Below are 14,862 nucleotides of genomic sequence, written 5' to 3'. Positions count from 1 at the left end.
CCCTTTTTTGGCGGCTGTGGAACATCTCGCAACCTTTGGCGAGTGATTAGCTGCTTAAATATACTCAAGGTCCAGGTCTATCTTGACCCTGAAGCGGAAGGGCCTAGAACCAAGAATTAGCCGGAAAATGGGACAGGCACCGCCGGCGATGAATACCGCTCTATTCAAAATTACAACTCTATCGAGGTGACCTCTACTCCGTATGCATCTTTCTCCTACAGGGTGATGTAAACCAGCTTGAATCTAACTCTGAGCCGGACTGTGTGAAAAGAACTGAGAAATTACATATTCAAATTAAATATAGGAGCTGAATATTCCCGTACTCCGGAATTACTAACTTAAACGGACGCAGCACAGTAATTAAACGCTGTGCTTACGGAGAAATATTGATCATTGGATTTACATCCTTCAATGTGGGCACGGAAGAGACCCCCTTTTTGGAAAACTATTCAATGGGAAGTGCAAGCATTGAAGGCATTCTATTACGGAATTTGATACCAAGCCGTCCGGGATACTGGCTTCCTACTTGGCTGCATTAGTTACAAGCTCTTCAAGGACCCAACCGCCGGCCAGCAATGTCTTGATGGTAGAGGCGGAATCTTTGAAGCAGTAAAAAGTCGGGGAAGGATGATTATTTAGCTCGACGACCACCGCAAGATGGAACTATCATTTGGCAAACATGCGTGGATTCAATGAGACTGTGTGGCTAAAGGGAGACGAGAAGTTGAAGTTGGCGGAGGATGGGCCGGCAAGGAGACCTCTTTTTATTTTGGGGCGGGGGATTATAAAAAAGCAAGAGCCAGTTCGCAAGTAGGACATTCTAAGCGTGGTCTCTTCTATTCGGCTAACTGTCAACTAAAGTACTTTTATAAGGTCTTTTTCTATGAAATTTCATTCCCCTTTGCGCTTCTCTTTAGCGCAGGTTGGACATAATGTCAACGCTGGAACCCCGTTGTTCATCAGGTAATCGAGCAGCGGGGCTACTTGGCTGGAGAATGTTGGCGAACGGATTCTGCATAGAGAGTACTACCAAACCGAATTGACTTTATATCGTAGATTATCTGGGAGCCGTCCGAGAATTTGTTTCTTGAGGGGGGATACAACGAGGTATCATGCTTTTCTCCGATACCGGCGATACCTTCTGGCCCTCAGCTCTAGCTAATATAGGAACAGTGGAAGACCTGCTGAAGAGCCATCGACGTTAGTGATGCCTTTAATAGTGTTGGGAGCTCCATAGTTTCAAAATAATCACCTACTTCGGTAATCTAAGTAAGATTCTCTCAATCCGCTTGACCATATATCTAGAGATTGAATCCCGCACCGCATCGATCGAGAGGTTGTTGGGATCCGCTTCCATATTTCACATTGTTGGGAGCATTTTTGATGAACTCGAATAAAAAATGGATCAAGATAAGAGCGGGGCATTCGCATGCTTATGCCTTCTTGCGCATTCCATAAAACAATTTCCTATAAATCCACAATGAAGCCGTGGCGCCGGTGACGTGGCAAATCGATTGGGCGTGCAGCAGGCAAATTTGATAGGGCATCTTTGGTGCCAAGGGGTGGGATGCTCCTACGATCCGGCAGGGAAATAAACCATCCTAACGGAATTTCAGCCGCAGGGCTACCTCATATGCCTGCGGCCACGACCATATTCCCCTGGATCCACAGATCTCCAGCGGCTTGTATATCGATCTCTTCTAGGCGAATCAACAAACGAATCGTCCTCCTCGTACACATCAATGTAATCCTCCTCCGTCATCGAAGCGGTTACACTCTCCCGTGGCTCAACAATCTCTGGTGTCCTTCGTCGATAGGAGCGCGCATTCGAGTGCCGCGATCGAGTGGCTTCGGATGTCACTACAGACTCCGATTCGCTAATCCTTCTGCGGTTTAACGAAAAAAGAAGAATGCCTAAGATCAAAACGAAGCTTCCCACCGCGCCGATCAGGGCGCCTATAACAATCCCCGAAGATGGATGCGGGCCTGTGTATGTGTTGGGAATGGATATCATAGTGGTTCGCCGCCTTAATGTCAAAGCAAGCCCATTATCCGGGCTTGCCTCCGATCGAATCTTGGTAAACATGGACACCGCTCCGCCATGGTGTTTGAGGCCATTTTTACCCGTTATTGAACGGAAAGCATCGACTTTTGGAGGACCTGAAGTGATGAGACTGGGTTTGGGGGGCATTGGAGCGAATATGGGTTGATCAAGAAGAGAGGCTGGGCAAGGATAGTTGGCAAATTGACAAACACAATGTAGCAAAGTGAACTTTTCCAATCGAGTTGTAGAAAAATGGTCGTCGAGGACAGGATTCGGCAACACTTAAAAAGAAAAGCGAGTTCGATTGCGAGAGCGAACCGTAGCACGTCAATGTCGAAGCATTCTCTGATGTATCCTCAAAAAAATGGAGGAAAGGTACAAGAAAACTCAGAAGTCCAACTCGACATCTAACTAAGTTGACTATCATACGCGAAACCCTCCGTCCTGCGTTTTGGCAGCGCTCCGAAGGTTTTCCACTGAGACGAGACGACGCCGGTTGTGACGTGCATTTTAATTGGGATGGCGGGGAATGCTCTACATGTAATCCGTGAGACGGTGGCTGGGGACTTCCCGCCCTGCCAAGCCTCGCGGGTGGGGCACTGTAAGCTTGATTTGGGCCAGGTTGGCGAATGGAGCTCAGGAACCCATCAATCAGGCTATGGAGGTGAGACTCCAGTGATCTGAAATGTTCAAAAAGAATTCTTTATCCAGAAGGAGACTGACTCCAAAGTACCGTACATGCTCTAATATTCTACAATATGCAACACAGATCACGCAGCTTTCCAACGGCCTCCCATTCATTTAAACAGCATCCCCCTTCAACAGCCTGGCAGGTCTCCTTTGCATTCGGCACATTCTGTCGCTCTTGCCCCATTATAAAATGGCCTCTTGTTTGATAACATCCTCGCTCTCCCGACCGTCTTCACCCAATGCCTGCGACGTCTCAAGACTTTCCTCTTCCTTCTTAGCGGTGGCTGCATCCCGTTTGTGGGTCGTGTTGACCAAAGGAGTTTCGTCATTAAACAGACGCAGAAGCATAGCGCGACGCTCTTCCTTGGGTAGCATCAAGTTCAACGAGTAAAGACTCCTCCATAATGGCAAAACCATGTGCTCACTGTCGCGAATGTTAGTCTGAACCAAGCAGTCTCATGTTGCTTTTATAAAACTTACTGGAATCCATCTTCCTCGTTAGTGGGGATGAGTTTTAGGACACAACATCCCATATCAACGTCCCTTGCCCACTCGCCAAGCTCACCCAACTCTTTCCAACCACCATCATTAACTTTGGGGAACATTTCAACCAGCAGCTTGCGCAATGTTGTCTTTTTGTAGATCTTAACTGTGCGGCCCGTACCAATCCAAGGCTCAAGAAGTGTAAGACCATCTTTTTGAATTCTCCAGGGACAAACATCCGGGCGTTGCACGTCTTGTTTCACGAACATTTTCACACCACAGTGGACAAACTTCATTCCGGTGCCTTCGTTTTCGGTTAGGATGTCCCGAGCCAAAGCCGTAGTGTAGTAAATAGTTTTGTGAGGACGTCCATCGGCGTTCCGTACCATGAACCTGTCCTTCGGGAACTGGGGAGATAGATCATAGAACTTGAAGATTGTGTCAAACTCTTTGAGTTGAGAATCTAGATACTTAAAGGGCTCCTCAAATTGTTGTCCCGATTTCTGTTTTATCGGCCGCGAGAGAGCGGTTTCAGGTTTGGATGCCGGCGCCACGGCGCCGGTTGTGAGACTACTAGCTTCAGCACAAGCCTCATCCGACACTTTAGCGCGTTTCGTTTCGGGCTCCTCGTCAAGGTGATCGGAGTTTCTTTTAGCTGGAGACAGCGCACTCTGGGCTGAGGCGTTTGGATCGGTATTGCCAACATTTTCAGTGGTGTCAGGAAAAGCTAGGGCATTTTCAGTTGCCATTGGAATATGTGTGCTATGAGAGTCACCGGTTTCACCCCCTACAGGCTTCAGCGCATTCATTTTTGAGTTCTCTGGTTTCGCCCTGATCTCTCCCTTCTTCTCCAAGACGGTGATGAAAAACCCGCCTGTATCTTGCTGATGAGGATACACGCGCATGCAACGTGAGAGATTGGCTGCCTCACTTTGCTCAGACGGTGGAAACATTCCTTCGACAATTCTTTTGAGCGTCTCATCTCCGCCATCCGCTCCCTTTTCGACGTCTTGCCAGGTGTTCCAGATCCTGCCTTGCTTATCCATTACCGTCCAGGATGTAAGCCCAGGAGACCTCCGTAAACCTTGCAACTCGTTGCTGCAATCAACAATCTCGACCTTTTCAGGTCCTCCACACCGGTCGATTGCACTTGCAATCACAGCTTCGTTTTCGATTGGGTTCATGCTGCAGGTGGAGTACACCACACGACCCCCAGGTTTGAGCATTTGCAGGGCACGAACAAGGATTCTGGCCTGGGTTGGATGTAAACCGATGCCGTTAGCTGGATTCCAATCCTTCCAGACGTTAACATTCTTTCTAGCCGTGCCGTCACCCGAACAAGGCACATCAGCGAGGATCCGATCGAATTTTAAGTACCGGTTCGGTGAGCGCTTTCCGTCCGCGACAGGGAGGGAAGGCAATCTGATTGACGGATACATGGTAGCATCATGATTAGTGACCAATAAATTAGGGGAATTAAGTCGCTTCATCTGATGAATTAACATGTGGGCACGTTTATAGTCGCTATCGTTGGCAATCAGTAACCCGGTTGACCTTCCATCATCTTCGAAGCCGTCCAATTCGGCTTCCCCGTTCAGTAGGTCAGCAATCTCCACTCTGCCTTGCTGACGAGCCACCTGAGCATCCTTATTCTCAAGCCTATCAGTCATGCTTTTCATCTGTTCCTCCTCGCCCGCATGGATCATCTCCATCAGCTGCGCGGATTTGCTTCCCGGAGCTGCACACATGTCCAGGACAACCATTCCGGGTCGCACATCCAGCAATAATGGGGGAATCATGCTGACAACTTCTTGGCGGCTAATGTTTCCAACTTCTGTTTCTGAAACAAGGAATTTGTGAAAAGATGCAAATGGAGGGAAGCGCCTGACTACCTGCTTCGGAGTCGTCATGGACCAGGCCAACTGGTCTGGATACCACGGAACAGGCTTGGGTGGCTCGACAAGTTCGCCTTCATATCGAATTGAGGTAATGTTGGGAATGTAAAAGTCCTTGAGGCGTTCTTGGACTGCGAGAGCGTGTCTATCAAGAGAAAGCAGAAATGTTAAAGCAGAACACCAACTAGAGAAGGGTGTGGAGCATACTTTCGTGAGCCGGTAAATCGAAAACTGTTGGGAAGGTCGCGTCGCAACGCTTCCCAGAACTGCTCTTTTTCATCCTCAGGGACAACTTTGAGGCCATTGTAATAGCTCTCAAATTTCTCGTTGCTCTTTTCTATAGCGGCATAATTTGTCGGACGGGTTCCGCGCTTACCACCACCACCAAACTTGCAAACAATGCGATACGTCAGCTATATTCAAGAACTGGAAAGTTCGCAAAAGACATTAAGAAAGAATTTACCTTTTTGCTACGTCTCCCCATGATGATTGAGTCAATTTGAAATCCTCTCCATCTCGGCGGGGGGGTTTTTCAGACCTTATCAGCAGAAATGTTCGGAAAAACTCCCATCCCGATTGCCGCAATGCCGCCCGCCTGTGCCCATCGCCAAAAGTTCGCAAGTGTTTGAGATGACCAATTATATGACTCGGGCTTTCGGAATGGAATAACGATATTGCGTAAACTTAATCACTCGATTTACATGAGCCGCCTTGCCAAGACGAGAAGAGACTCGCGTTCAGGGGCGCCTCAGATAGCACATCGGACCTTGAGGTGCAAGATGACATGGCACCCGGCTTCGAGGCCCACTTAGAAACGAGCCAGGAGCGCAAAATTAAGGTTGGCCGCTGTATTTTCGGTGAGCCAAGGACCCAAGCTACGGAACCATCCTCGCGATGTTGGGATTGAGCCTCAGCTGGGTCGACAACTCGAACGCGTCCACCCCCGTATCACATTCCGCAATGATTGGCGCTGGCTTACATCAAATAAGGACTAACTGTGGGGGATGCATGAAGCACATATTGGTGGAAAAAGCCTGTTTAGGGTGAGACAATGTACGGAGGACACCAATCGCCAAAGCGATTGTCGGATTAGACTCAAGCCCAGCGAAGCAAGAATTTCAATTTCCAAACTAAAAAGGAAGGCTGTTGAAGCACGACCCTTGCCCGTTGGCGGCCGTAATACGGAGTTGCTACTCAGCTCTAAGCAGCCGATCCTAGATGGCTATCAGCTTGGAAGTTTACCATGCAGTGTGACGGGTACAAAAGTACCAGCTGGCCCGCCCCAGTCGCCATACTTCCACCTCGTCTTTCCTCCGTCACTCTCAGGGTTGAAGCATACCAAAAAGTTGCAGGCGGTTAACGACATCGAACCCCCACACTGTTTGTCAAAGGCGAAACATTTCCACGATCACAATGGCAGACAAAGCACCTGGTGTCCCCGCTGCGGCTTCGAGCTCCGAGTGGTCTCATTCATTCTGGGCTTGCTGCTCGCCTGTTGATAAATGTTCGTTCTCATCACTAGGCGATTTGCCGCATTCCTAATTTCCTGAACCTCCTAACCGTTTGTTTCGGTAGGCTTGTGCGCCTGTCTGCTTCCATGCTGTCTCTTCGGTCGAACTCAATCTCGCTTGCAAAACCCGGCTGAGAAGCCTTCAAGTTTCAATGGCATGGTATGTCTGACGAACGCTCTGCCGTGATCCATTAATCTAGTTGCTAAACAGACACGAATTTAGTGCTGCGGATGGTGCTGTCTTTCCATGGTCGGCTGTTCCTGTATCCTACAGGGCCTGCAACGAGGCAGAATGAGAGATCAGTACGGCATCAACGGTTCTACTTTTATGGATTTCTTTGCATCGTGCTGCTGCCCTTGCTGTGGCTTGTTGCAAGAGGAAAAGGAAGCTGTTGCAAGAATAGAATCGTCGGGTTATCAGCCGCCACAGGGAATGGTATACTCTTAGGGCCTCACGCCTGCGGCGGAGCCTCCATCGATGGCTTGGTCTGAAAAATGGTCCGTTGCTAGGGATTGAAACGGCTCTGACCATAGATCAAACGAGCTACATGGATCACCCAAAGCGGTCCGTCTTAAAGTGAAGTTTCTTTTGGGTTCTTAGACACTTTTTTTGTGTGTCTCGATTTGTGCATGATACCAGATCTATAATTACTTTCGTTTAATTTTGCTCTGTTTAATGAAGAGGTTGGTGCCAGTCGCGAGTTCTTTTGAGGAACTTGAATCTCTAGCCTCATGCATATTAATAAATTTGAGACTATTATGCCCCCATGCAAGGACGAGGATGTTCTGGTGATAACGGTCCATCATTTTGGGGAAGTCCACCAATTTTGAAAGAGTGGAGATTTAAGGCTAGTTTAAAAGACCTGGGGGCCTTAATCTGCACACGAGAACCATATGTACGAAGAACTCTGGCAGAGCACAATATTATTGAACCAGCTAGCAACGCCCCCGAAATCTAAAATAAGCATGAATTCCCCTTTTTGCAGTCGGGTAAATCTGCATGCATGTCGTCCGAGAAGTGAAGAGCGAGATTGGTATTCATCCCCAGCACAGCCCTGATTCTCTCCAGAGCAGTATCTATCAATTTCGTGATTCAGTGATAACTACGGAGTAGTTGGTTCGCCCATGAGACGAGTGACCCCACTGCTGTCCTTCCTGGAACTAAATAAGCAGCTTCGAGAAAAAGCTATGCTTAGTATGAAGTTATCGAAAGGATGAGTTATAATTTTCGGATTCTACCCTTGAATACTTAATTTGGAGGAGTGGAATAAATGTACTGTACATACTCTGGAAGTCGACCCCAAAAACAGGCTCGCATTCAACTCCCCCTCGTCGGCGCTTCAGGATCGCGGAACAAATCCGGTGTTTGGTGTTATCAAGCCCACGCCGAATTCACAACACTTCCGCCAATGCAACCAAACTCGCCGGCGGATCCCTTTTGGGCCTTTGTCACCACATCAGTGTTGCAGCACGGAATTCCAGATCTGATTGACGATATTGGGCCAATCATCTCCTTTGTTCAGCTTTCAATTTCCGATGATGTCTTTCGAAACCGGCTAGAAGCCTCGGTGGTGGAAACTACGCGCGCCCTTCCCCGCAATGTCAGGGAGGCCACCCCACGATTTGCAGGTTTCGTGGACAAAGACTATAAAGAAGCTACCAGCTGCCCCTCCGGGACCAAAGATTTTCTTTTGGTGGAAAGGTCTTAACTGAGATATCTATCGCCAACCTATTTGGCCCGTTGTTTCTCGTGAAAATGTCCTCGACAGCTACAGCTACAGAAACCCAAACGGCCACAAAGCCGGCTAGTGCAGCCAGAGACAATCTCACCATAACCTCGGGAAAACCGGAATTCAAGGCGTTCCCGAAGCCGCCAGCCTTCGAAGATAAATATAAAGAGCGGGAGTATCTCAAAGGAAGACTGGCCGCCGCATTCCGGATCTTCGGCAAGAACGGTTACGACGAAGGAGTGGCAGGCCATATCACAATCAGAGACCCTGTTGACACGACTACATTCTGGGTTAACCCGTTCGGGGTAGCATTCTCCCTTATCAAAGCATCCGATTTGATCCATGTTGATCATGAGGGAAATGTTATTGGCGGTGGGGAGGTCCGATTGCTGAACACCGCCGCGTATGCAATTCATTCCGCCATCCACACAGCGCGACCCGATGTTATGTGTGCGGCTCATAGCCATAGTATCTACGGTCGCTCATTCTGTGCCCTTGGGAAGCCACTGGACATCATAACACAAGACTCTTGCGCTTTTTACAATGTGAGATTAGACCATGAATTCCGATTGAAGTCCAAGCTCTGTGACGAGACTAACTCCTGACACCAGGACCTTGCCGTCTACAAACAATTCAACGGGATTGTCCTAGCTGCAGAAGAAGGGAAGAATATCGCGTCCGCCTTGGGAAATAAAAAGGCGGCTCTTCTTCAAAACCATGGGCTTCTCACGGTGGGGAAGACTATCGAAGAGGCCGTATTCTGGTTTGTCAGCCTGGAAAAGTGTTGTCATGCTCAATTGATGGCCGACGCCGCTGCCATCGGAAAAGGAGGAGAGACAATCAAGATTCCCGACGAGGACGCCGCGTTCACGTATAAGTCAGTTGGAACACCGTTTGCGGGGTATTTCAGCGCAAAACCGCTTTTTGACGTGATCCACAAGGAGACGAACGGCGACTATCTGCAGTAACCCGGGGTGGGGGGTCATCAGCAAGAATGGGTTGGGGAGGCGTCAATCACCGGTAGTGTCAGCTACGCAAGTGTTGCGCAAAGTTTGTTCCTTGTACAGAGGATTCTTGTGCTCTCGACCGTGGGAGCTCTGGGAGTCTATGGGAAGCGTCTAGAGGGACCGAGCGATGTAGATATATACGGAGTACATATGCCGTAGTTATGCACACACAAATGCATAAAGTCCCAAAGCGTCAAAGTGGCGATATATATAATAAGGTTTAAATATTTGCCGGTGACCGACATGACTAATCATCTTGCCACAATTCAGGACCCGGGCTTGGCCCGTGCACCCGCTAGTTGAAATTTGCAGGCGGCGCTGCTCGACCTTTTCTTTTAAAAAAAAAAAAAAAAAAAAAGCTTTTGAATAAAACAGCGACTCGGAATGGGCTGTGTCTGAGTTTTTCTTTCGCTCTCATCTTCTTCACTTCTTCATCCTTCCTCTTTCTTTTATATACTCTACCCGGACGCGTTTAGTTTTCTCGCTTTCATAGTTTTACACAATATTTGTCGGGAAAGCTGCGATGTTTGGTACTCTTCGCGGGGGACGGGTCCTCGTTCGCAACCTTCAAAGATGTGTTCGCCGGCCCAATCCTCTGTCGCTCGTTAATCGGACGCTTCCCCTACCTCACCGGGCAATTACATTTCCAGTTAGAACATTTTATGTATCGCCGTTGCTTCGGAACAGCGCTGGGGAAGCAGTGAGCCCCGTCGCCAGCGCAGATGTCCCAACACCACCCGAAGGGGAGACGAAGAAATTGCTGAAATTTGCCGACCTGCATGGCCCAGGGCTGGTGGATAAGAAAATCGTGGATGCTATTCTAAAAATGGGCATTACAGACATGACCGAAATTCAAGCCCAAACCATCAATCACACGCTAAACGGAAAAGATGTGTATGTTGACGAGAAGCTATACTCTCATTGCCTACGTGACTAATTATTGAATTTAACAGGCTCGCCCAGGCTAAGACCGGCACCGGCAAGACCCTTGCTTTCCTCGTTCCTGTCATCCAGAAGATAATTCGCGACGATCCGTCGTTGCGGACTGGTCAAAAATTTCGGCAGCGTGGCGGTTCCAATATTCGCGCCGTTGTCATCTCGCCGACTCGTGAACTTGCGGAGCAAATCGCCGAAGAGGCCCAGAAAATAGCCAGATTTACAGGAGTCCAAGTACGAACGGCGGTTGGCGGGACCAGGAAAATTGAAGGACTTCGAAAAATCCAGCGTGAAGGCTGCCATCTTCTTGTTGGCACTCCGGGTCGCCTTATAGATATTTTCAGCGACCCAAGGAGTGGGATTGCGGCGCCGAACCTGAAAGCATTCGTCTTGGACGAGGCAGATCGTTTGCTCGACGACGGGTTTGCCCCTTCTATTATGGACCTGCAGACCTATTTCCCAAAGCGAAGCGAGGTGGACCGTCAGACTCTGATGTTCTCGGCCACCATCGCACCCGAAATTCTAAGCATGGTTCGACGTACATTGAAGCAAGATTTTTCCTTCGTGAAAACCGTCAGAGATGACGAAGCACCAACACATTTGAAAGTTCCACAGAGGGCTGTGTTCCTTGATTGTCGATCGAACCAGATGCCAGCTATCATGGAAATCTTGACGCAGGCGATTAGAAGACATGAAACGGATCCCGTTCAAAACAGCCCATTCAAAGCCATCGTCTATTACAACTCCACAAACGAGGTTTCCATAGCGGCCGCTGCGTTTAACGCATTACTTACCGACCCAGAAAGCCGTTTCTCGCCGCATCCCTTTGGTATCAAGGGGATTGAAATCCATTCTAAATTAACTCAGGCCCAAAGAACGAGGAATTCGGATATGTTCCGTAGAGCAAAATCCGCTATCCTGTTCTCTTCTGATGTGACTGCTCGCGGAATGGATTTCCCAAACGTGACACACGTTATCCAAGTCGGTGTTCCACAAAGCAGAGAGACATACATTCACCGCCTAGGGCGTACGGCTCGTGCAAACAAAACTGGTGAAGGATGGATTCTGCTCACGGATCCTGAGTATCGTGAGTTCAAGACTACACTCAGGGGCCTGCCTATCCAGGAAGATGAGGCGCTCCTCAAGACTGCTATGATAGACATGTCACGAGAGAACCCTGATGCCCCTGAGCCCACAGCTTCTATCATTTCCCAGGCCAAGCAAGCATATAGCGGCCTTGATTATACATTAAAAGAGAAGGCATATATGTCCTCCTTAGGCTTAATCCGCTCACGAGACCAGTTTCGTCAACTAAATAATATGACGAAACATCTCTGGAGCCTTGACTCACCTCCTCCTATCTCTCTCGCATTGGCAAGAAGATTGAATATTCGTCATTATCCTGGTATTGTTATCGAATCCGCACGAAGGGAGCCGTCGGCGCTAGGATCGCCCCTCAGCGATGAATCTAGACGCCGTAGAACGACCGATTTCGGAGACGAGGGGCCATACCAACAATCGTTCCAGCGGAACGACCGTCGAAGCCGTAGAACGAACGGTTTCGGTGGCGAGGGGCGGTACGAACCATCCTTCCGGCGGAACGACCGTCGAGGCCGTAGAACGAGCGGTTTCGGTGGCGAGGAGCCATATGAACCGTCGTTCCGGCGAAACGACCGTCGAAGCCGTGGAAAGACTGATTTCCATCACGACGAACCACTTGATCCATTGTCCATGGGGGACGAACATGGAGGCAGTGGAAGCAGCGGAAGAACCGACTTCCAACGTTCCGAGACAAGAACCCGCCGATGGAGATGAATGCCAGTTGGCCTTTATTAATCGCCACTCTGTTTTAACCAGCTCGATTTACAGTATTCAAAATTGTTGAACAGTTTCATTTTTTCTGAATGGACTCATCTAGGCGGTTTGGCGTACGACTGTTTATTTGCTGCTACGATTTCGATTGTTCGACTGTTATATTTGCATGAGGTATCATGTTCGGAAACTGGGTCCTGTCTACATTCTTAAAGGTCCACGGAGTTGAAGGCGTCGAGTTACCACACGTAAAAGCAATTCTCTACGGATAGATCGGCGACCGTCCGATCTGTTTTTTACGCATGCGCTTGTATCCCTCCCTCTGAACATGGCTTTAATACTTTTGTTGACGTGTATTATTAACAATTTCATGGCGTGGTATGCTATACTTCTTGGAAGATTTACTATTGGCGGAGCAGCCCTATCATGCAGCTTTGTCCTTCCTTGGACTTTGTGTATTACTTTCTTTCGTCCCTCGGGCTCTGGTCATGGCGGCGTTGACGTATATGGGCATTGGTTGGTTGCGAAACTATTCTACTCCTCAGACCGTGATACCGAACACACATGTTAGCACTGATATGTATTTTATTGTTGATATTATCTTATACAGGAGTTCATGTATGTCATCTTCGTAAATAACTGTTAACAGGACGATGCCATACCTGCTTCAACATTAAGAGAAACAAGACCAGAAGATATTTCCTCGATGATATCCTTTCTCTGTAGTCCTTCGAGCCATTCTGCGGGGATAGACTCAAACCCGTAGAATGCTCCTGCCAGCCCTCCATACACGGCACCTACAGTATCAGCATCATGTCCCAAATTCACCGCTCTTAATGCGCCCTCCTGGAACGAACTTGTAGTGAAGAAACTCCACAACGCTGCCTCCAATGTCGAAATCACGAATCCGGTAGACTCTATAGTGCGCTCTTCTGTGGCCATCCAATCTGTAAGGCCGGTGTACTTCAGGAACCGCAGCCGCACATTTTGATCGTTGAACGGAGTGCTGGCGAATTCTTGGGCAATATCCTCCTTGGTGCCACCATTCACGGCACACACGATGAGTTTGGTGTATAGCATACAGCATTCTGCGCAAGTCGGGTAAGGGTGAGTCACCATAGAAGAACGCAAGGCTACAGAGAGAGCCTGATCGAGATCGTGCGAATAAACAAGCCCGACGGGCGACACCCGCATCAGTGACCCATTACCGCAAAATATCTGGGGAAATGTCAGATCCATCCGTTCATCCACCATCAGAAATAAGCACAGAAATTGGATAGGCTTTCCCGTACCTCGCGCTTGAGTGCGCGATCGATTTCTGGCTGTTCATCATTGTCTGCGTCTGGATCATCTTCACGAATGCTAGCTCGTCTCCGTTGGAAAAATCTTAACCATATCCCAAGCGCAGATGCCGTTCCTGCACCAATATCAAAGCAGTACCCCGTTGATGATAAGTACCCTTCTTTCCACCATTTTATATAGTTTCGGATAGCTGCCTGGGAAACAAAAGTGCCTTTGGAATCAATGAGTGCCTGTGCAAGGCACAGGGTCATTGAGGTATCATCGGTCCAAGTGCTGTCATTTGTTAACTGCGATATCTGTATACTTCGATAAAGGCGCCAATGCTTACCCTGGAGGTACGCCGAAGTTTGCATTGTGCCGATAGCCGGTAACCTTCGCGAAGCTTCCTCTCCGGTGAAACTCTACTGGTCCTCCAAGAGCGTCGACTACGGCCACACCGAAAATCGAGCCTTTGATTTTAGAATGCTTTCTTGGGGGTGCCATGCCGGGTACTCCTGATGGGAACGTTGGCACAAGTCTAAGGCTCAACTTGTTATTTTGTACTCCGTACAGAGTATGCTGAACAATTGGCTGTTTATTTAAGTTGGCGCCAGGGGACTGGTAGCAAGCTTGTGTTGTTTTTTGGGGGAGAGGGGAAGGGAGGCTTCATTGGAGAGCGCCCGGAGACGCCGAATTTATGCGAATCTATACGGAGTACATTGGAATCGTCATTATGGGCATCAGCAACAGACCTGAGATCGCCTCGTGTTGCGGACTCACCCACCCGTTGCGGAGTATCTGCCTGTGTTGAGAAGTTAGCGCGAATCTTATCCGCCGTTCCTGATTGGATGTAAGTAAGTGACTAATAGAATCAATTAGTATCACTCCTAACACAACAACAAGGTGGTATGGTCTAGTGGTATGACGTCGCGTTGTGGCCGCGCCAGCCTGGGTTCGATTCCCAGTACCGCCAATTTCTTTTTTGCCGCTGTTCCCTTCAACTGACCTCCTCATTCACCCGCCATCGTCGATTTTTTGGCAACTGGCGAGGCAATTCTTTTCTTTTCTCTTTTTTTAACTATCAGGCTTCAACATCCTATTGTGGTAATTGGACCCTAAATTCATCATGCATGAATTCATTGAAATGGTGGCCTCTGGGTGATTGAGAGCCAATCTCGACCCTATTGACCACCCCTCGATATCACTTAATCTTTACAGTCGCACAATCAATTGAAAATGATTTCCTCAAGGCGCGGAGATAACCTTCAGGGTGCCTAGAAATCATTTGTGAAACAGCTATTTTAGGTTTATTCACCAGCGCTTACACTGATAGATTGAAAGGGCACCTTCACAAGCGCCCAATGCCTTCATCCATGTCAATTGGATGATGTGAATGGCACTGGCGCCAATTGTAAAATTGGCGAGCGATGGTCCTTCTCACACACTCTTCCATGCACCGAGTTGGATCTTGTAT

At 48.6% G+C, this 14,862-nt stretch overlaps 7 protein-coding genes and 1 non-coding gene across 8 annotated transcripts; 4 read left to right on the top strand and 4 right to left on the bottom strand.

Moving 5' to 3' along the window:
- Positions 1 to 1,057: 1,057 nt before the first annotated feature.
- On the bottom strand, positions 1,058 to 1,357 carry CIMG_03345 (uncharacterized protein; the record flags this gene model as incomplete). Its single annotated transcript, XM_001243903.2, has 2 exons — positions 1,058 to 1,184; positions 1,257 to 1,357. 2 exons carry the CDS (start codon positions 1,355 to 1,357, stop codon positions 1,058 to 1,060), a joined length of 228 nt encoding a protein of 75 aa, XP_001243904.2.
- A 267-nt stretch (positions 1,358 to 1,624) lies between these two features.
- On the bottom strand, positions 1,625 to 2,191 carry CIMG_13702 (uncharacterized protein; the record flags this gene model as incomplete). Its single annotated transcript, XM_001243902.2, has 1 exon — positions 1,625 to 2,191. One exon carries the CDS (start codon positions 2,189 to 2,191, stop codon positions 1,625 to 1,627), a length of 567 nt encoding a protein of 188 aa, XP_001243903.2.
- Positions 2,192 to 2,723: 532 nt separating this feature from the next.
- On the bottom strand, positions 2,724 to 5,596 carry CIMG_03343 (methyltransferase; the record flags this gene model as incomplete). Its single annotated transcript, XM_001243901.2, has 4 exons — positions 2,724 to 3,158; positions 3,215 to 5,257; positions 5,320 to 5,501; positions 5,576 to 5,596. The coding sequence occupies 4 exons, from the start codon at positions 5,594 to 5,596 to the stop codon at positions 2,918 to 2,920; spliced, it is 2,487 nt and encodes an 828-aa protein (XP_001243902.1). The 3' UTR covers positions 2,724 to 2,917.
- A 708-nt stretch (positions 5,597 to 6,304) lies between these two features.
- CIMG_03342 (uncharacterized protein) lies at positions 6,305 to 7,454 on the top strand. The gene is made up of 3 exons (XM_001243900.2): positions 6,305 to 6,616; positions 6,688 to 6,782; positions 6,846 to 7,454. The coding sequence occupies exons 1-3, from the start codon at positions 6,526 to 6,528 to the stop codon at positions 7,068 to 7,070; spliced, it is 411 nt and encodes a 136-aa protein (XP_001243901.1). The 5' UTR covers positions 6,305 to 6,525; the 3' UTR covers positions 7,071 to 7,454.
- A 599-nt stretch (positions 7,455 to 8,053) lies between these two features.
- On the top strand, positions 8,054 to 9,552 carry CIMG_03341 (class II aldolase/adducin domain-containing protein). Its single transcript, XM_001243899.2, has 2 exons — positions 8,054 to 8,897; positions 8,964 to 9,552. The coding sequence occupies exons 1-2, from the start codon at positions 8,379 to 8,381 to the stop codon at positions 9,318 to 9,320; spliced, it is 876 nt and encodes a 291-aa protein (XP_001243900.1). The 5' UTR covers positions 8,054 to 8,378; the 3' UTR covers positions 9,321 to 9,552.
- Positions 9,553 to 9,719: 167 nt separating this feature from the next.
- On the top strand, positions 9,720 to 12,778 carry CIMG_03340 (DEAD box RNA helicase HelA). Its single transcript, XM_001243898.2, has 2 exons — positions 9,720 to 10,253; positions 10,313 to 12,778. Exons 1-2 carry the CDS (start codon positions 9,883 to 9,885, stop codon positions 12,108 to 12,110), a joined length of 2,169 nt encoding a protein of 722 aa, XP_001243899.1. The 5' UTR covers positions 9,720 to 9,882; the 3' UTR covers positions 12,111 to 12,778.
- CIMG_03339 (ADP-ribosylglycohydrolase) lies at positions 12,667 to 14,116 on the bottom strand. The gene is made up of 3 exons (XM_001243897.2): positions 13,738 to 14,116; positions 13,400 to 13,682; positions 12,667 to 13,325 (listed from the first exon to the last, which is right to left on the bottom strand). Exons 1-3 carry the CDS (start codon positions 13,890 to 13,892, stop codon positions 12,750 to 12,752), a joined length of 1,014 nt encoding a protein of 337 aa, XP_001243898.1. The 5' UTR covers positions 13,893 to 14,116; the 3' UTR covers positions 12,667 to 12,749.
- Positions 14,117 to 14,290: 174 nt separating this feature from the next.
- On the top strand, positions 14,291 to 14,361 carry CIMG_15115. Its single transcript has one exon. It is a non-coding gene; the product is annotated as a tRNA-His (tRNA).
- The last annotated feature ends 501 nt before the right edge of the window (positions 14,362 to 14,862 follow it).

This window comes from Coccidioides immitis, assembly GCF_000149335.2.
Source record: "Coccidioides immitis RS genomic scaffold supercont3.6, whole genome shotgun sequence".
NCBI classification, from domain to species: Eukaryota; Fungi; Ascomycota; class Eurotiomycetes; order Onygenales; family Onygenaceae; genus Coccidioides; species Coccidioides immitis.
The sequence above is the reverse complement of the archived record's forward strand: the minus strand, read 5'-3'. Positions and strand labels throughout refer to the sequence as shown.